Source organism: Catharus ustulatus, chromosome 10, assembly GCF_009819885.2.
Source record: "Catharus ustulatus isolate bCatUst1 chromosome 10, bCatUst1.pri.v2, whole genome shotgun sequence".
Taxonomy (NCBI): Eukaryota; Metazoa; Chordata; class Aves; order Passeriformes; family Turdidae; genus Catharus; species Catharus ustulatus.
In genome coordinates, this window is record NC_046230.1 from 15,514,720 (window position 1) to 15,534,829 (window position 20,110).

At 46.3% G+C, this 20,110-nt stretch overlaps 1 protein-coding gene across 1 annotated transcript; it reads left to right on the top strand.

Annotated features, from left to right (window-relative positions):
- Window positions 1-12,992: 12,992 nt before the first annotated feature.
- On the top strand, window positions 12,993-19,287 carry TMEM207 (transmembrane protein 207). Its single transcript, XM_033068918.1, has 6 exons — window positions 12,993-13,017; window positions 15,237-15,331; window positions 17,130-17,167; window positions 17,585-17,629; window positions 18,075-18,214; window positions 19,139-19,287. The coding sequence occupies exons 1-6, from the start codon at window positions 12,993-12,995 to the stop codon at window positions 19,285-19,287; spliced, it is 492 nt and encodes a 163-aa protein (XP_032924809.1).
- The last annotated feature ends 823 nt before the right edge of the window (window positions 19,288-20,110 follow it).

The following is a 20,110-nucleotide window of genomic DNA, read 5'->3' on the forward strand; positions in this document are numbered from 1 at the left end:
TCTTTTACATGTAGGGAAGGTAGCACTTACTGATGACTTGCCCAAACAAAATAAGTGTTCCAGATGTTCAAGGCAACAGCTGTGGGATTTGTTGGGGATTCAAGGAAGGCTCAGGGCAGTTCCTGCCTGATGCACTGTTGGATCCCTTCTACCAGCTGGGAAAGCCACCCTGCCTGGCAGTAGAGGGGCAGAGTTTGGTTTCTTTTAGATTAAATGTTGGAAAGAAAATCTTTACAGTGAGGGTGGTGACAAGGTGGCACAGGTTGCCCAGGGAAGTTTAGGATGCCCCACACCTGGAAGAGTTCCAGGCCAGGCTGGATGGGGCTCTGAGCAGCCTGCTCTAGAGAAGGGTGTCCCTGCCCATGGCAGAGGGGTTGGAACTGGATGACCTTCAAGGTCTCTTCCAACCCAAACCGTTCTGTGATTCTTAGTATGCCATTCTGGCAAACATTTAATTTGTTGAATGAAGAATCAGTTTCTTTCAATGTGAAGCAAAAATTGACACTGAGGAATATCTTGAAGGGGAGAATCTGAAGTGTAATAATAATTTGTTCAAAATATTCAGCACGTATTTACAAAGAATGAGGCACAACTGCAATGCAGGCTGATGTTTTGCCATTCCCAAAAGCATTTATGACAGATATTATCATTAGTTAACTCCTGATGAGCCCTAACATGGGAGTGTTTGGCACTGTGAAGTTTTGTGGCTCTGTGGAACTGGGTTTCTGAAAAACCGTGGCACAAGCCCTTGCTGGGTTTGTTCTATACAGTGAAAAACCAAACTGAGGGGATCGCTGGAGACCTGCCTAAAGCAGAGCATGGACACCCAGCAGCAGAGTTTGTGAATCCCAGATGTGTGAATCTGCCTGCCTGCAGAAGAGGAACTGTTCAAGTCCCCAGGGAGCCGCAATTTTCCTCTCCCCCTGCAGCCAGGTGTGCTTGTACCTCTGGAAGCAGCCAAGCGAGTCTTTTGCATTGCAGTTACATATCCAAAGGGCTTGTGCTTTTGTTATGGCTGGCAGCATCTGTCATCTCCTCCTGAAACAACTCTCCAGGCATGCAGTAGATAAAATTTGGTGGTACTATGGATCAAATCAACTACTGCTGGCTTCTCCAACAAAATAAGGAACATCCCAGCCTTGCCTTCCACAAAGAAAGAAGGTTTAGTTTGCAAAGCAATAATTCACAAAGCATCTGTTGTCCTCTTTCTAGTAACCTTAAGATTAGCCATGGAAGAACAGTCCTTTTCCCCTCCAAGTAGTGTCCAGGGCTTCAACAGATAAAATGCTCCCAGGTAAAGACAGATCTGTCTTATGGGTTTTTTTTATAACAAGGGGTGGATTAAAGATCCAAGCAGAGCTGCTTCATCACCATGGTCTAATAACATTCAGTGAATACAAGTGCTTTAAACCACTTAAATTCCAGAAGCAGGAGGAGCAATGATTGATTCAACCTTCTGTGTTCAAGATCAGAAATAAAGTCAGGGGGATGCTGCAAAAAGCCAGGAAAAAGCAGGAGATATTGATTGAAAGCCCCATCGAGTGTTAAGGGGTCATCTCATCCTCACAATGTCCAGGGAAAACATTTATGTTCTTAATAACTATTTATATAAAATCAGTCAGTATCACCAAATTCATTCTGGTGGTAGACACTATTCTAATCTTCCCGATTTTTATATGCTTACCTGATTATGCAATATCAGATCAAATATTATTGCTCAAGGATTTGTGCCTTGTGGTTTAAAAGTGCAACCTGAAGTGGAAATGCTGGGACAGAAGTGGGACTGCCAAGGGTGGTGGTGGGAGCAGGGAGTGGCAGGGACAGGCAGAGCTGCTGGCTCAGGGCTCACCTGCCCACTGGAACTGGGAACCTTTTGGCTTTGGTAATGGATCAGAAAAGAGGAAAGATTGTTCTAAACACTCCGAAAATCAATGTGGAGTTTTACCTTTTTTTCTGGTGAGTACTTGTCCCTGTTTCATGCTAGTGTAATAAGCACTCAATTTTTTAGAAGTATCATACAAGGGTTGAATTTCTCAGGTCTTGAGAACAATGTTATAAAATCAAAGCTTATGAAATTACAAATATAAAAATCAATCAGATTTTTTATTCCCTTACTTCTTGAAAATATCTCTTCTGCTATTTGTTTAGACAAAATTATTGAGTATGGCTCACATTAATTTGTTGGGGTTTTTCCAAAAAGTATTGTCTTGGTAAGAACAGAAAATTCTGTCTCTCTGTGCAGTCTATCTCTGCATACAAATGATTGTTTTTAGCTGTGATTTTCTAACTCCCAAGGGAATTAATGAGCAAAGAAGAGCTCTCCATAATGAATGCATGTATGTGTACATGTCTGTATATACAATTTATATTGCTTATTTATTATTTATGTCACAGGAGGTTATTCAAAACATTGTTCTATCTTTTTTCTTTGAAAATATTCATCTAGAAAAATTACTGACCTGTCCTTCTACCTTGTCCCTCTCAGTGCAGCTCAGGTCCCTTTTTGTGGTCCCACAGTGGGTCCAGTGCAATGACCCAGCCTGTGCCAGGCTCAGCTGAAGGACCTGATTCATTCTTAGGGTTCCAGCTGCTGCTTCACCTGAGACCTCCTGAGTGACAGCAGGAAAGTGCCCTGCAGGGGTGGCAGTGGGGAGAGGGGCTCTGGACATCCTGGGATCCATGGCCCCAAGGAGCAGAGCACCCCCACCCCCTGTGGCCCTGAGGAAAGCCTCCACCACTCCCCTGGGAGCTGGGACCTGGGACTGCAGCATCCTGCTGGCAATGTCAGTCTTCTGAGGCAGAAAGACACAGCAGGCTCTTCTGAATAAAAATAGGTCAAGATTTAATTGAAATGAAGGAACATTTTTGGTAGTGCAGAAATTTGAACCAGCTTTGAACCTCCTTTTTTTTTTTCTCCCCCATTTGATGCTCATTATTTGAAAGATGTGCAAAATTTCTGGATTTCTGCAGTTGGTGGTGATCCAAGAATGTAATAAAGCTCTTCCCTCACTGCGCTCTCCCCCAAAATAATTCCTGAAGATTTATTCATCATTTCACACATCACTAAGTAAACATCCCCCTTCCCATCACTGGCCTGATGGAGACTTAGTACATTACTGTGTAAAGCAGAATGATCATGATCTGAAATGCAATACACAGGCAATCTCAGTATCCTTGAGGTATCTCTGCCAGGAGCATGGAAAGCAGTTCAATTTCAAGAGTAATGAGACTAATTTGCAAGTCTCTTCCACTGAGCCTTTTGTGATTTTGCTGTTCTCTCCCACAGTTACAAGTCTTGACTAATAAACAGTGTTATTATATATAATACAGAACATTTCCATGTCTCACTGTGCGGTGTGGCTGGAGAGGGCAGACCTCAGCTTGAGTTTTGTAATATTTTCCAATTAGATGACCAGACATTAGTGTTCAAAATTCCTGTTTGGTGGAGGTTTGTAATCATGGCTCCTTAGCAACTGAAGTAATGTTAAATTAAACTGATAAATGATGCTCTAAAAAAAAAATAAGAACTTAATCAGAGTGATTAATTTGTGATGCCCTTTTAGGAAAGGTTTACAGGATGTGTTGTGCATTTTCTATCTGCCAAGTGCAGTTCTTCATCAACTGGGTACACAAGCTTTGCAAAAGTGTTTTCTGATTAGGTGTAGAGTAGATCTACTCACTCCTCCCAGCTGATGAGGAAAGATCTACCCCTTTATGAAAGTGCTTTTTTTCATTTTGCCTACAGTCCTGGGAAGTCCTGGCCAGGCTGGGAGGTGCCAAAGCTGTCACTAGAGGCACAGCTCAGCCCTCAGGAGATGGTGTCCCAACCCTGATGCTATGGACAAACCCCAGCACCTGCTCCTACCATGCTGGGCCACTTCTCATGCACAAAACACTGAACTTACAAACAAAAAAAACATAACCTCCACAGCCCAAACTCTGTTTTATCATTCCTACTCTGTCTTTTTCTCCTTGGTATAATTAAACCACAGGTTTTTCCCAGCAGGTGGAAGAGTTGGAGGCTAAGCCTGTTCATTTCTTGGCGATGATACAGAGCCTGCTCCATCCACTCAGAGGGACAGGCAGCATGTCCTGCCTCCTGCAAGCTGCTCCTCCAGGCAGGCTTTGCTGCTGGCCAGAGTGAGAGACTTCTGAGGGCTGGAGGCAGTAGGGGTGAGGTTTGGGGTGCATCTCATGCACAGTGAGGTGATGCTGTGCCTGTGATGCCAAGCCCACCCTGGGAGCCTGCCTTTATGAACCTGGAGAAAAGGATCAACGCTCAGGTCGAGGCAAGGCTGCAGGTGCTTTGTCTTGACTGAGCCTCCCAACCATTTCCATCTTTCCTCTGGGCTACCCTGGCACGTGCCACTGGCCTGCCATGACTTCCAGCTCCTTCACAGTGAAGTCACCAGTGAAAAGCTGCTTGTTTTATTGCCTCCAGCTCCCTTTTCCTTTCCAGTGATTGCTGTCGATTGCTGGCACTCCTTCTGACATGTGCACTTCATCAGTTTGTGACAGGCAGATGGGTCAATGGCGAGCTCTGAATAAACAGTAAGAGCTCAAAACTGGAAATAGGGATTGCTTTGCTGAGCACAATTCTGGTGTCCTGGCTCCCACTACAGCCAGAGGAAAGTAAGAGACTAATTATGAGTTATGTTTCTTCTGCACCTCTGTTAGTGTGAATCTAGTTTATGCATCATAACAGAAAAGCTTTCCAAAAGATATTGTTCTGCAAAGTTTCATAGCTATGTCCAATTTTTTTTCTGAATTATGTTTGGCTCTTGTCCTAAATAATTTCCAGCAGCCTTGGATTTCACAAGGCATTTATACACTTGCTGTAAAATCTTCTGATGAGCTTTAAAAGGTTTGATTAAAGGATTTGACACCCATGAACTACCTGCCAGCTGGCTGACAGTGCCTCCAGCTTCACTCCCTTCTGTTGTTGTTATCAAGCAAATTCTTGCCCAGAGAATATTTCCGATTTGCCTTGATGATGGCAATGATTCTCAAAGTATCTTCTTTGATAAGGACTGAACAATCTCAGGCTGGCCTCCATCAAATCAACAAATTTTTCTCGTGGGATTGCACAGTCTTGAGGCGTGTCCCCTGAAGCCATTGGAGATGGAAGCAGACAGCTCCAGATTAGTTATTCCCTCTTCAGATGAACTAGTCCATCCCTAGGTTGGTCCATCTGCTTTCCCAGACAGCATAAAGCTGAACTTCACAACATGTTCTCCACTTCCCTTTTTAACAGCTTTGATAGCAGGACTTATCTCTGCTTATCATTCTGTGAGCTCAACCCCCAGACCAAGGAACAGGTCACTTGTGCTGGCAGTCTCCTCCTCCCTCTCCTGGCAGTCCTCTGGGATCTCTCCCTGCTACGTACAGCCACATTTTTCAGTGTTTGCACAAAATTATAGACATCCATGGAACCTTCATTTTGGCAAACATGGCCTTTCTAGCATGATGTGCCCAGCAGTCTGCAAAACACCAGACCATGGACCCTCAGAGGGGTACAGGAGCCCAGCTAATCCACTGGTTTTAGTGGAGTGGATCTGTTTTAGTGAAATGCTCCTGCTGTTCTGTTGTTTTTCAGAAAACGACATAAAAATATTCCTAGACATCTTGTGAGCACCAAGAAAACAGGTGTTTTGTCATGGACCAAATAAGAGCTTATGGTTTCCTCTCACCTTTAATGTCACCACCCATGAATTCTGTTTATAACGTTTTGGATAGACCACTGTGTTTCCCTTGCTCCATGCTGTCCTCAAGCTCTTTAGGCAGACAGCAGCTCTGTCACAATTGGATGTGATGCTGGCACTTACCTTCCATCAAGGAAGATGATTTTCCATAGCATAATTCCAGATTTATTGAATGAAGTTTTAAACCTCAAGAGGTAAAGTGGGCTGTATTTTATACAGAAAATGGTTTTCCCTGCCAGATGAAATCTTAGGGCAGAGTGTCTCATTTTATATAGCTGCTTGGGCATTTCTCTATCTTGGGATTAATGGTGATGGGGTAATTTAGATTCTGTAGCAACCTGATATAGCTGGATTTACAGAGTTATCAGTCCAGCCACTTACAGGCATCTTTGCTTTAATTGCTTTTAGTGCTGTGAAAAAGATGAACTTGGTGAAGGAAAACCTTTTGCACCTGCCTTGAGAACAAAGGCCCAGCTGAGGCAGGAGCAGCACACTGTGCCTTCACTGCCAGCACGGCACCCACAGGTGGGGTGGCAGAGGGACACTGTCTGGGGGTGCTGTCACAGCCTGTGCAGAGCAGGAGGGAGCTTTGCTGCCTTCTGGTGCCTACCCCAGAGTTTGAGCTGAAGCAGAGCAAGGAGTGCTCCTAGACCTGACAACTCTGTATTTGAAGTGCATTTGTTTGCATCACCTAATCTCCTGAAGGAACAAGGTGGTTTGGACATATGGCTGATGAACTGATGTCTGTCTATCTGATCCCTCTGGCTCCAGAAACTGTTGGCCATTTTTAGCTTGATTTGAATCATCTCAAACCAACTCAAACCTAATCATGACTTCCTACAAGTTAAAAAAAAATATTTGACAGATAGAAAAGATAGAAAAGAGAGAACTGTTAATCCTCCCCTGAGGAGGAGGAGGACACATCAAATGCAAAAACATTGGGACAATATGAATGTGGAGCTGTCAGACTGAGACCTCAAGTGGGAAAGGACCATCTCCCTAACCAGGACCAGCTTCTCAGCTTTACCAGTGCATCAGAAATGCCAATCTCCTGCTGTCTCACTCAAAGCCTGGCCACCCTCTCGTTTTTCTCACTGTGTTGGCAGGAGATTTGTGAGTACATCACCATGTGCCATTTCAAGCTTCATTTGAATAAGCGTCCCATATAATAGACTTTTATAGCTCTCTTCTGTGAATTCTAAATTAACACAACTAATTAAAATGTTCCAAAGTTTTATGTAAATAACTAATTAGCATTTGAGAAGGAATAGTAAATTCACAGATGGTCGTGCTCCACTCAGGGCCCACTGTGCACCACTGTTGGGTCCTTGATGTGACATCCTACCTGGCAGGACCAGCCTGCCCAGGTTTCACCCAAGGATGACCCAGCACCATCCACCCTGCCTGCAGGCTCTGCCAACTCTGCATCTCATGGGGTTAGGCCCATTTTCTCTGTCCCTGGTATCAGGGCTTGCAAGAGCAAGGAGAGCATGGCAGTGTGGATGAGAACATCAAGGAAGGAGAGGTCTGTGCACAGGAGATGTCTGAGCTGTGATTTTCAGTGTTTGTACTGGCGTTGCTGTAAGGATGTTCCTCTAGAAAAACATCCTCAGGGATGCCTTTCAGGAGTAGAAGCTGCAATATTTCACACAACACAGTTGAACCTCAGCACTGCTGGGTTCCAGCCTCAGCACTCCCAGAGACCCTGGAAGACACAAACCATGTGTCCATGGACCACAGCTGGGAACAAAGCTAAATGTTTTCTTCCTCTCCCCTAGGATTAGAGCTCATGGAGATCTGTAGCACAGTGGAGAGGTGATGCAGGAATAATACCTTGTAAGAATGGAGATTTTAAAAACAGGCCTGCATCTAATTCTGATTGCAATCCAGGTGCAAGTTGGAAAGTGTCCCTTCTCTGATATCTGGACTCTCCTGTGTAGCAGGAGCCCTACATTTATACAGCCCATGGCACCCTGCACAGCTAAGTGCTGTTGCAGCACAAAAAGGACGCCCTCATATACAAGGAAGGAGTTTCCCAATTGAGTTTGTTTGCTCTACATTATCATCAGAGCAGTGAGGAGGGGGGATTCATTTTCCTCTCCTATTGAACAGGTCCTACAGGATTAACCTCACCTGTTCAAAAGACAGCTCTGACTGTTTGCACCTTTTGCTTCCAGAGCTGCAAAGACCTGTGGGAGAGGTTATAAAAATCTACTTTAGAGTCAGATAAGGGGTTTTGGTGTATTTGAGTGGGTCTCTAAGGAGGGGAAATGAGCTTGAGAAGATTCATGTTGCTAGGACAATTTTGCTTGGCCAGAAGGAAATTGAGAGAGCAGAAGCAGGAATCAGTGGGGAAATCAAAGGGTGAGTTATAAGAAAGGAGTGTGAAGAGCCTGGCTGTTTGTGTTGAAATTATAAACAGGAGTGTGTTTTTCAGATATATTTTTGGGGAAGATGTAAAAGTGGGAGATTAAGAAAAACAGTAAAGCTGTTGAGGGGGAGAAAGGGCTAAGCTAAGCCTTCCTATTGCGTGGTCTTATTTGCAATCCCTGTCTGCCCTGGAAGCATCCCCCATATCTCTGTTTATACATGCAGAAAACTCCTGCAGAGCGGGGAGGAAGATGCAAGCTCTCCATCTGGTCTTCCAGACATTGCTTCTCATCCTGGCACCAGCCTGGAGAGGAGGTGAGCTCTGAATTGGGTGGCCAGAGGGCAGCCTGGCCATGGTGCAGGGCTTTGGAAGCTCCTGGGGAGGGGAAGCAAACCCAGAGGAGCCTCATGGTCTCATCCTCACCCTGATCCCAGACACATTGCTGCAACATCCTTGAGGAGAACCAGGTGGGTATGTACACAGCATCTCACCCAAACATCAGCTCACTGTGTTCCCAGGCAGAGCATTTGGCATTTTATCTGTCACAAGAGGAAGGCTGGAGAGCAGCCTGCTGAGCCCATGTTTCTTGAATCCATAAGTACCAGCCCTCAGAAATTCTGGACACACAGGGGAGTGGCTGTAGCCTGTTCTGAATTGACTCTGCCTGCAAGGAATGGGGTCTGGAATCACTGCCCTTCCTGCATGGAGCCCAGCTGGGCTGGGGGTGCTTGGCAGGGGACAGGCTGCACCCGAGACCCCCACAATTCAAAATAAACCCAGAAAGGGCACCTGGAAGGAACTCAAGATACATGGGAGGCTGGTAAGCAATCAGGTGTGCTGAAAGTAGATATGTGGATCATCTGAGGAAATCTTAGGCTGGAATGTTAGCAGCCCTGCACTTCAGGGCACAGCACAGGGTGCTCCTGTGGTGCCTGGAGCCCGGGTGTTGCAGGGGCACAGGAGACGTGTCCCTGTCCCTGTGCCTGTGCAAGTCCCTGTGCCTGTCCCTGTCCCTGTCCCTGCCCCTGTCCCTGTCCCTGTGCCTGTGCAAGTCCCTGTGCCTGTCCCTGTGCCTGTCCCTGTCCCTGTCCCTGTCCCTGTGCCTGCCCCTGTCCCTGTCCCTGTGCCTGTCCCTGTCCCGTCCCTGTGCCTGTCCCTGTGCCTGTGCCTGTCCCTGTCCCTGTCCCTGTCCCTGTCCCTGTGCCTGTGCCTGTGCCTGTCCCTGTCCCTGTGCCTGTGCCTGTGCCTGTCCCTGTCCCTGTGCAAGTCCCTGTGCCTGTCCCTGTGCCTGTCCCTGTCCCTGTCCCTGTCCCTGTCCCTGTGCCTGCCCCTGTCCCTGTCCCTGTGCCTGTGCAAGTCCCTGTGCCTGTCCCTGTGCCTGTCCCTGTCCCTGTCCCTGTCCCTGTGCCTGCCCCTGTCCCTGTCCCTGTGCCTGTCCCTGTCCCGTCCCTGTGCCTGTCCCTGTGCCTGTGCCTGTCCCTGTCCCTGTCCCTGTCCCTGTCCCTGTCCCTGTCCCTGTCCCCGTCCCTGTGCCTGTCCCTGTGCCTGTGCCTGTCCCTGTGCCTGTCCCTGTCCCTGTCCCTGTCCCTGTCCCTGTCCCGGTCCCTGTGCCCACATGACCCCTCTTGCAGAGTGAACCCCTGGGCCGTGGGGTTTCCTGCTGAAAAAGCACATGTGCCAGCTGATAATGACCAGCATCACAATGTATTTCAGCATTCACTGCTAAATGGCTCTGCCTGGAAAATTGCCTCGAAAATGTGTTTCAGGATGTGCCAGATAGTCTCATGCTAATTTCTCAGCCAAAACCTCCCATGTGGTGTCCAATGTGATATCAGTAACTCAAAGGCAGGGGAAAATGAAGCCTCTATTTGCTTTCAAGCAATTTATTCTCTTTTTGTCTTTTTACATCCAGCAGCTAAGTAAATTGCAGGGATGAAAATACTAAAGGCTTTTAATTTTTTCACTGTAATTTCTCAGTCCCTGGCAACCGAGTAACAACAAAAAAAGAGGTATTATGAAAAAGTACTAAAGCCTAACTGTAATTTTAGTGATTAAATCCACATACAATTTTAACTGATTAAAAGTAAGAGGACCTGTTGGAGTACAAAGAAACAGCAGCAGGCTTCAGAGTTCAAGTAGTTGTAATTAGATTCAATTTCACATTAGAAAATGAAAAGAGAAAAAAATTCTGCTAGTGATAATTTTGTATTTCTGGTATACTTCATCTTTCTCTTTTTTCAAGCTGCTTTTAACTTTATCAACCTTAACCTTAATTCTGCTTTTCTGTTTCTTAACTCAAGTGTTATCTAGCCCTTTGAACTTATTTCTGACATGCTCTGTGTGGGGTGCAGTGGTATCTGGAGAGAATGAGATGCAAGATCTCTTAAACTCTTTTTCCAGGTGGGCTGTAACTCACAGAAGTTCATGGGTATTTGGGAAGCCAGTGATAAAGCTCAGAATAATCTCATGTCCTAATGCCCAAGCCAGAAATCAGAGAAGCTCAACTCTCCCTTGTTTCTCAGATGCAGTAGATCTTAAAATGTAATTCTGACCTCTGAATTCTCATACAATGAAACAACTGCTAGGCTTACCTAAACCTTGTTATTTTGGCACCTTTTATTTTTAGGATCCAACTTAAGTTTTAAAGACAAAACTCAACTTGGAAGGAGAAAGGAAATAGCCACTTTTCTAAACTCTTTCAGCTTCACCCTGCCCCACCATAACACAGCTCTGAGTAAATCACTGCACACTGATTTCTGTATTTAATGGTGAGAGCAGAGTCAGCACCAAAGTCATCAGCACAGACAAAATGTGTGCTGGAAATATACATTCTCAAAGTGCAAGAATTCCAGAGCAAGAAAGCTCCTGCCTTAGTCCTTTCAGACCAGCTTTATATTTCAGTTGCAGTATTTATTTCAGGTATTCATCATAAGGTTGGAACAGCAGTTTTTGGACAAGTCACAGCAATTTCTCACAAAATTTCAGTGTGGGGACTTCAGGTAGTTTTAAAGTTTTGACTTCCATGAATATATGAACACCTGTGTATTGAATTTGATTTTCTGTAGTTCTCAGCATGGAATATGGAGAAATCTCTTATGCATAGCCTAGAGGAGATTGCTCTTTCTTTATCTTCCTGCCAGGCAGAAGCCTTCACCAGCCCCATTCTCTGCTGGGTTTTCCCCACCACACACCAAGGCAAACAGAAATCTCTCTGGACCATTCAGCAGGACAAGGTAGCTGCAGTTGCCTCAGATCTGAGGGGTGACCTCTGAAGCCTCGTTCCTGGGGAGGATGCAGCAGAACAATGCCATCCTTGTTCACATTCATTTAAATCCATGTGCAGAGTCTCTCCTTCCCCTGAGCAGCACATCCCCCGCACGGGCTCACAAAGGGCTGCATTCATCAGGGACCAGCAACTGGTTGTAATGCTTCTGAAAGACAACAGGACGTGCCAGCTCTACCAGCCTTGGGTTAAAATGTTCATCCTTCCTCGCTCACTCAAGCCCAGGGCCACCTTGGCTGACTCCTGTGCACGTGGAGGGGTTTGAGGGTCTAAGGACTCTCTGGGGTGGTTCCATGGGGTGGGAAGGGGCTCCCTGGGTCAGCAAGTCCTGTTGAAAGGATTGCATCTCGTGTGGGAGCTCGCTGACTTGTGTCCCAGGAGCTGTTTGGTTTCATGCCCACACTCCTCCCACAGACAAGCTGCTGCTCAACCTTGCTGCTCTGGATGGGGTGAACCTTCTTTGCATTTCCAGCCTCAATTTATTCATGGCTGGTTTGCTCTCATTTGCTCCTGTGCCAGCACTGGCCATTACCTTGAAAAGCTCTCCCCAGTGCTGGATTTAGTCATCTCAGTGTGTGTGTAGGGAATGAGCAGCTCCTTGTGGCTTCCATTTACAGAGGATGAGACCAAAGCTGCTTTAGCTCTCCTGTTGCAGAGAGGAAATGCTCAGTCCTCCCCATTGCTCTGCTCTTCTCTTGGGCTAACCTGAATTTACCTGCTGAGTCGTCCCAGGCCAGGCCAGGAGGGATGGTGGCAGCCTGACCAAGCCTTGATGCCAAGGATGTAGCTGCAAAAGCACAGACTGAGATGGTCGTGGTGGTGCAGTCCAGCCGGGAGAGGAGAGATCCCAGAGGCCTTGAACTGGACCAAGAACTGATGGTGGTGGTCATGTGAAAACACTGCAGCATAAAAAAGTGAACACATGCTTGGCCCCTGACAGTTGACCTTAATGCAGAGAGTGGGACTGCCCTGATGCTCTCTGCCTCCCTTCCATGTCTCTTGTGTTCTCCATTCTGTCCCGTCTCTCCTGCTGCCACTCTCCTTCTTCTCCTTCTGAGTCTTTGACAGTCTTATTCTGGACTGTTCTGGGAGGCTGGTCAGAACCTAGCAAGGTGATTGTTTTCCCAAAAGTCATCCCTAGCAACCACCAAACGCTCTGAATGCAGCCTAGGAAGAGCTTGAAAGCAGTTTAAGCTGCTAGTTGTGCTTACAGACTGCCAGGTGTTTTATGTGGCCTTCTGTTTGCCAGTGAATTGCCTCCCACTCTTACCAAAACCCAGAAGTCCCCGGGATGTTCCCTAAAATTTTGGCTCTGTCTAAAAGCATGTCTGAAATCAATTGTATGACACCCAATGAAACATAGGCCATCACTTCTAGTGCACACAAATACAATTTGGAACCCATTTCCTGAAATTTAGACCCCTGATGCAACCCTGGCCCTCTCAACTTCACCAGGTAAATCAGCTCCTCCCAAATTCCTCCTGTCCCTCCACCTTGCCTTCTCTTTCTTGCCTTTCATGAAACCTAGCCCCCAGTGGAGGTGGTTTCTGTGGCAACTCTGCAAGTCACCCTTTGGCTGATGCTAGAACTGCACATCTTCCCACTGGAAGGACCAGGCACTTTAAGGAGAGCGATAATGGACACTCATAAATTGCTGTATGGTAGTTCCCTCGCTGCCTGGGAGATGCATTTGTCACCTAGCAACGACATGAGGTGATGAGGAAATAACAGCATGTTAATCTAATGGCCACCAGTTAACATCTATCAGGGAGCAGCCTCCCAAGTCCACCAATGAGGCAAATATAATTGAGGAGGAAAGAGACACCAAACTTTTCATCCAGTAAGTAGAGGCGGAGTGAGCAGGGGTTATCTTCATGTGTGTGTGCAAGTATGGGGGGATTACAAAAAGCCTGGAGAAATCCCTCAGAGTGGAGCTAGCCCTCAGACACAGAGCTGTCAGGATGATGGGTCTCAGTTTTGCAAAACCACAGCAGGCAGGGAGCAGCAGGAGGGTCCCACTGTGAATTTCAGTGCAAAACTCCCCTGGGTTTTTGGTGTTCAGTCCTGACTGTCTTAGAGCAACTGCTGAGGCTCTTTGTGACATTCATGTATTCAAGCTGCTCAGCTGATCATGGACAGGGAGAGTTTTCCTGCTGAAGCAGCAGCTCTGTTCAGTATTGGCATCCCTCCTGAAGCAAAAGGGCTATTCATGGACCCCCTGTAAGCCAGCTCTCTCTCTCCTCTTGGAGCTATTACAGACAGCACAGGACAGGCTTCACAAATTGCCATCATCCCTTGGGATCCCTGTATGGGTCCAACCAGCAGAAAGCACCAAAGTTTGCCTCAAGGCCAGGAGCTGAGCAGTGATAGAATTCAATCCTTTCCCTTCTCTTCTGGAAATAGATCCAGAACAGATGGCCATGTGTTATTTTTCAGTACCAGTAGCTCGTTGAGGTACCTGCCCCCTGAAATACTGGGGTTAATCCATTTGGTGGCTCTAAATTGAAAGTACCCTGGGTGCTGGCATGAGGGAAGTAATTGTGAGAGGAAGAAGACTGAAATTAGTTCAATGATGGATGACCTCAATGAAGCCTGAAATTGTAAGAGCCACACAGTTCCCAGCAAGGCTGTGCACATTTTTATACTGCAGGAGCTTTTTCTTTAAGAAAATAGCTAAGAAATTGGTCTGGCAATTTACTGTTGAGCAACACTGAAAAGGATTGGTCTGAGGCAGGACAGCATGTTCAGACCATTTATATTGTGTAGCACATGCACTTAGCGCCATCATGAGAGATGCCTTCTCAGCAGGCATCATTTCAGGGGCTCGCCTTTCATTAGTGCTGAGCAGAAAGTAAACATCAGAGAGCACCAGGGCTTGGCCTGGGCTTATGCAAAACGTGAGCATTAAATAACAAACCTGTGTTGTGTGTGTATATCACAGTTGGTTAGACTTCTTGACCTTTCAGCTGAGGCAAAGCCACAGAGGTACATCTCAAGAGCAGCTCGGCTTTGTCAATCATTACAGAAGTAATGGCATCCCAGCATAATGCTTAACTCTGGAGTGAGGACTAAACATATTCATGGCAACACCCTTTGTGTTAAAATCTGGAAGAACCACAGTTAATGGTGCATTTCAGCCACGGGCTGTAAACTTCAGTGACAACCTATTACTGACTGCTGAACAAACTGGGGTTGTCCCTTCCGAGGGGATCAGAGCCATGGTGCAAACCATCCTCTACCCCTCCTTAACCACATCACCTGGTGGCTCTATAGGAATTGAATGTGTAGGGAAATATTGTGTCCCTTGTAAGAAGCATTTGGGATGTACGGGGTTTTTTCAGCTGCATTTTCCTGGCAAGCCCTGCCTGTGTAACAGCAGTACCAGTGCTGGTGGTGGTTGTCTCAGGCTGGGAAGGGTTTCCTTCATCCTTGGTGCAGGTTTGAGGTGGTAGGCACAGTACACAGGACATGGTTAGAGCCACCTCTGCTTTTTCTGTAATGCCAATATCCCAGCTGAAGGCAGCATGCCATGAAAGCGTGGCCCCACTGCACGGACACCAGTGACTTTTAATTGTAGCAGGTCCTGTTAAATGCAGCTGTGGGTTAATATGGAACTAAGCCTCAGCAGCAGGAATTTGTGAACAGCTATGAAAATACTGAAACAACTGCAAGGTGCTGACCTTAAATCAGTGTTGCTTTAACTTCTGGTAGCTGTTTGTGTCCCTGCAAACCCAAATTCACTCCCTGGCTAGCGGTGATTTCTGAGGCACAGGAGGCCATTGGGTAATGTGTTCTCTGGCTGCAGGCACGATGTGCAGAGAAGTTTTAAAAGCACCAAATTACAGAGGGTAAAACACTGCTGCAAACAAAGCTCTCCCAGTGTTTCTCACACTGATAATGCAGAGACCTGGAGCTTTGTGTTTTATTTCATGGATCACAGCAGGAACTGGAGTTCTGTGTTTAACCTTCTTCCAGGTAACCAAACCCTTCACTGGACCTGGCTGATTTTAGGGATTTTGTGGGGGGAAGATTCCAACTTTTATAGAATTTAGTCATCAGCTTTTTTTGTTGTTGTTATTTTGTGAAGGATTTTTTTGAGGACTTAATGAATTTGGGGAAGATTTAATGCTCACAAAAATTCCAATTAATGCAGAGAAAACATTACTGCCTTTGTCCTTTATTCTGTCCGTGGCTATTGAAATGGAAGAGCTTGGGGCTGCAGCACGGGTGGGTGTTTGGCTGCTCTGACAGATTCCTGCCTCAGAGCAGATGCACTTTGCTGCAGTTTAACTACGCTGAGGTGGCTCTGCTGAGCTGGTTTGAAGGATGATAAAAGAGAGTCCAGAGGTTGTCACTCAGCCATGAATAATACTCAGGATACATCTAATCACAACAATCAGCTATTTGCTTTTGACCTGTTATTTAATAATCAGTTGAAGTGCAAAAACCCTAAAAGAATTAAAATATTCTGCGCCAGGGCGCATGTGTGACATGACAAATTAGCTCAGTTTTAAAAGGACACGTCTGGAAGAGTTGAAGCTTCTATCTTTCTCTTTATTCCTCATTTTGGTTTCAGCCACTTGCGAAATTCCACAAATAATGCTTTATATGAAAGACTTACTATACCCAAAGAGCTCTGGTGAAACTGAAAGGGGACTGAAAGCCAGTGTGTGCACAGGATCAGACACATTATAGAGATTTGAAGGGGGGAATTTCTTGCCATTTACAGTGGCTTGAGCTTTTCATAACAAAAAGAACCTGTTAATTAGAGATTTAAAATGAGATCTCTCAGTTATGCACATTTGATACAAATTTCTAATTCAGAACAGAGCCTTCCAGTTTGACTCAAAGTCAAAAATCTCTAAGTGTTTTGGATATATCTGCAGAGAGAAATCCAAAATAATTATTTACAAATTACATTCTAATAGGTTTTTCCCCCAATAAATGAATCTAAATTCCTCTATCTTGTTCATTCTGCTTTCCAGTGTTATCACAATTCTATACCTGAGCTGAATTTTTTGTAGCACCATTGGGCAACTGTAATAACACACCTAACACCAGTCAGCCAAAAAAATCTATTGAATTGGATTCAATTATACTGATGAACTGCTTGGGTTACTTTTAGCACAGATAATATGAAACTGAGGCTAAGATCAACAAGCCTTGCAAAAACAAACTGACTTGAGCTGAAAGTAGAAAATATACCTGAAAAACAAGTTTCAGGTTCACATATTTGCAATACCTGAAACCTGACTCTGGGAATGATGCACCACTACTATCCAAAAACAGGAAAGTGCTGGGTACAGCACACTTCTGGTCAAAACAGCTCCAATTTACTGCTGCATTCACAATTAACTCCCCCAAAAAATGAGCCACAGAACAATAAATTGGTTATCAGACATTTTCAGCAGATATTTCTGAATAGCAAAGCCTAGTGCAGTAAGCAGGTCTCAGGCTCCTGGTGTTTCCCTGCTCTTGTCTTTCCCTCTTTCACATCAAAAGGAATGCTTTCTCCTTGGCCTGGCTTTCATCTGCAAGCTATTGAATTTATTGAGCTCTTGGTGAGGTTCTCTGCTGGTTTTGATTTGAGCTGGCTCAAAGCAGAGCCCCAGAGAGGCAGATCCCTAAGGAGAGGTCTGGTTTCAACCCTGCAGGACCTGCACTCCTATGGCTCTTCTTCTCCAACTTCCCAACTATAAGAACAGCAATTATGCACATAAATTGTAAAACACAAAGCATCCGTGCCCTGTCTGATTTACATGTGTGTTTTCAGTCAGCAGACTCCGGGTCGGACTGCGCGCTTGGCGAGAGGTGAGTGTGGCTTCATTCTCACCCACAGCTGCCCCCACCCCAGGCCCTTTCAGGGGTGCTGTGCTCCTGCCTGGCACACCAGCACAGCAGAGCAATGAGGACTTCCAGGAAAAGGTTGTTTAGGGTTGGTTTTTTTTCAAAAGAGGAAATGGAGGCTGGAAACCCTTTGGGTTTCAGCAAAAACACTGGTGGCGGGTGCCAGTGTTGGAAGGCAAACAAGTGGTACTCTGCTTCTTACATCATCTGCATTGCTCCCATCCACACAGAGGCATTTTTAATGGGCTCCCCTCATGGGAGACAACTTTTCAATCTTCTGCTTACTGATGGTGCTGGTCTTTGAGTTGGCAGATGTGCTGGGGTGGGTACAGCAGCCCCCTAACACAGGACTGGAAGTCTTTTTTATTCTTTGCTTTTCAGGTGTGTTGGACAGAGCAATGAAAACTTGAGCAGCTGGTATGTGTGGTAAGTTTCAGGTCTGCTTTAAGGGAAAAAACTGGCAAATAATATTCTTTGATGGATATGTGGAGAGAAAGGCATTAAGAGAGACGGATAGCTAGAGAGCATTGCTCCTGGGCTGTCCCTGTGTTCTGTCTTTACAAACTAATGGAAATCATTTATCCATATCCTCCTCACTGTACACTGACAACTGAGCTGGGAAAAAACGATGGATGATTTCAGGGAGAAATGTTTGAATTTCCAGCCAGCACTCACTGCTGAGCACTCAGGAGTGAGACATTGGTTTCTGGGGACTTTGACCATGTCCAGTGTGCTGGTGGGGAAACCGCGACATTAAGGGCTATTTGCAAACGATATTAATGAATACGTTAATTTGGAGATGTGCAGCCATCTGTCAGTGCTGCCTGCAGATGGTGACAGTGCTGTTCCTCCCCTGCTGCCTCTGCCTTAGGTTCCTGGTGTTGTTTTCCCTGGCCGTGCTCCTGTGCTGCGGGATCTGCTGCTGCCTGCAGTGCTGGCTGAAGCGGCGGAGCTGCGTCCCCCGGAGCACTGTGGCTGTCTTTGCCCTCAGCAGCTCGGATGCCTTTTGTGGTTAGTCCTGTCCCTGCTGCAAGGTCCTGCTGGCCCTGGTGGCCTTCCAGTGGTCCATCCATAGCCAGCAAAAAGCTTGAGTGGGAGCTGGGATGCAGCCAGCAGCATTGCTGGTGAACAGTGCGGTGTCCAGCTCTGGCATCTTGGGGACACGTGCTGACCATGGACTGGGGGCTGAAGCCACATCCACTTTTCACTGAGCCATGCCTTGGGGCTGTCCCTCTGTGTCCATGTGTCCCAAAGGTTCCTAGCTGGGGTTTGGCCAGGCAAACACTGGAGGTGTGTGGAACTTTCTCCTCAGTGCCAGGCCACTCAGCCTGCCAGCACATCCAGCCACAGGCTCTGGGGTCAGCAGCCCTTTCCAGCACGTGTCCTTCCTTTCTCACTCAGGCAAAACTGTACTGGTTTAACTCAAGCCACCCTAGTAGACAGCTCAAGTGGCTAACACACCCTGGGGTCTGTCAAGAGATTGTCCTGGTGGGTGCTGTGCATTGTGGCAGCCACTCAAAATTCCCCCAGGAGCACCCAGATTTTGAGGATTGGGCTATAACGACTGTGTAGCATCCAGAACTGACCTGGAGTATGGCCAGCAGCATCAGCAGGCTGAGCCAGACAACATCCCTCCAAGAAAAATAAAGGTAATCCTGTCATTAGGCTAAGCCCTTCCCAGAGGACATATTACCTGCTTTCTGGGTGGTCATAGACAGGGAGGACCCACCCCAAACCCACCCAAATTCCTCTGTCCCACTCCTTGTATCTGGAGTTTGTGGTGAAAGACTTTGTGATGCCATCCTTCAAGAATTACATCCATGCCTTTCTTGTTTCCAAGTGGTTTGGCAGCTCCTCCAGGGCTCACCCCTCTCACTCCCACGCTTGCCCTTCACTCCTGTCTGCTGTACAGTTGTGACTTTGCTTTTTCCCCAGCTGCTGAAGCACCTCCGTGCCCATTCTCTGGATCCCTGAGCCCCTGCATGCCTGCAGAGATTTCCTCTCCTCCTGCCCCGTGCTTCAGCCTCGGGGGGACTGAATTGCCTCCGTCTTATGAGGATGTTATGAAGGAAAACAAGCTCTAGACACCACGCTGGCTTTCAGTGATCAGACTTGGTTCATCAGAGATTTTCCATCATGCTAAAGGAGTGTGAGATCCAATCAGCCCTTTCCACAGGCGGGCTGAGAGACTGAAAAGCAGCACATATTTCATCTGAACCTGAAAGACAAGACTAAATGCAGCAGAATAAAAGCCAAAAGTATGTGTTGAATCTGTCACAGGAGTTCACTTGACATTTTGATATCTCTGGATTTCAAGAAGCTTCCTCAAAGGCCTGTCTGTGTTTGGGGTTTCTGGCTCAGCCTTTAGATTTATCTCTCTAAGGCTGCTTGAGCTGGTGCAACCCCATGTATTTTAGGACCAAATGTTGATAAATTACTTGATAGTTACTTCTCAAGCTTGGGCTGCCTCCTTGACTCGGCACTGTGCCAAGAAACACCCTCTGGCAAAGTCATGTTGTTCTAATACATTGCAATGCAATCACTCTGTGATGAAGGATTGTTTGCCATATTTAAAATATTTAGCACAGCATACCAGATTTGTCTAGTGCAAAAGGCAGAAAATTTATGGCCAGGGAAGAGAAAACAGAAGACAGGGATTATGGAGGAGTAGCAGTGGCAGGAGCTGGTTACAGAGCATTAAAAAAAAAAAAAAAAAAAAAAAAAAGGAGTTTGCTCATTTGAGCTGTTCTTAATTCCATGGTGACTATCCTCAGCTACTTTTGCCCTAGCATTGCAGACCAGAAGGTTTTGAATGGCCCAGGACCCACATGGAGGTTCCCCACAGACATGAATTAGGGGCTTAAGTACTTGGTACTTAGTTACAGATATCTATTAGGATAAAGAATG

Coding starts and splice junctions, on each gene's coding strand:
- TMEM207 (XM_033068918.1), top strand. CDS start 12,993: ATGGACACTCATAAATTGCTGTATG. Junction 17,630..18,074: donor TTGAGCAGCTGGTATGTGTG/GTAAGTTTCAGG, acceptor CCTCTGCCTTAG/GTTCCTGGTGTTGTTTTCCC. Junction 18,215..19,138: donor CAGCTCGGATGCCTTTTGTG/GTTAGTCCTGTC, acceptor CTTTTTCCCCAG/CTGCTGAAGCACCTCCGTGC.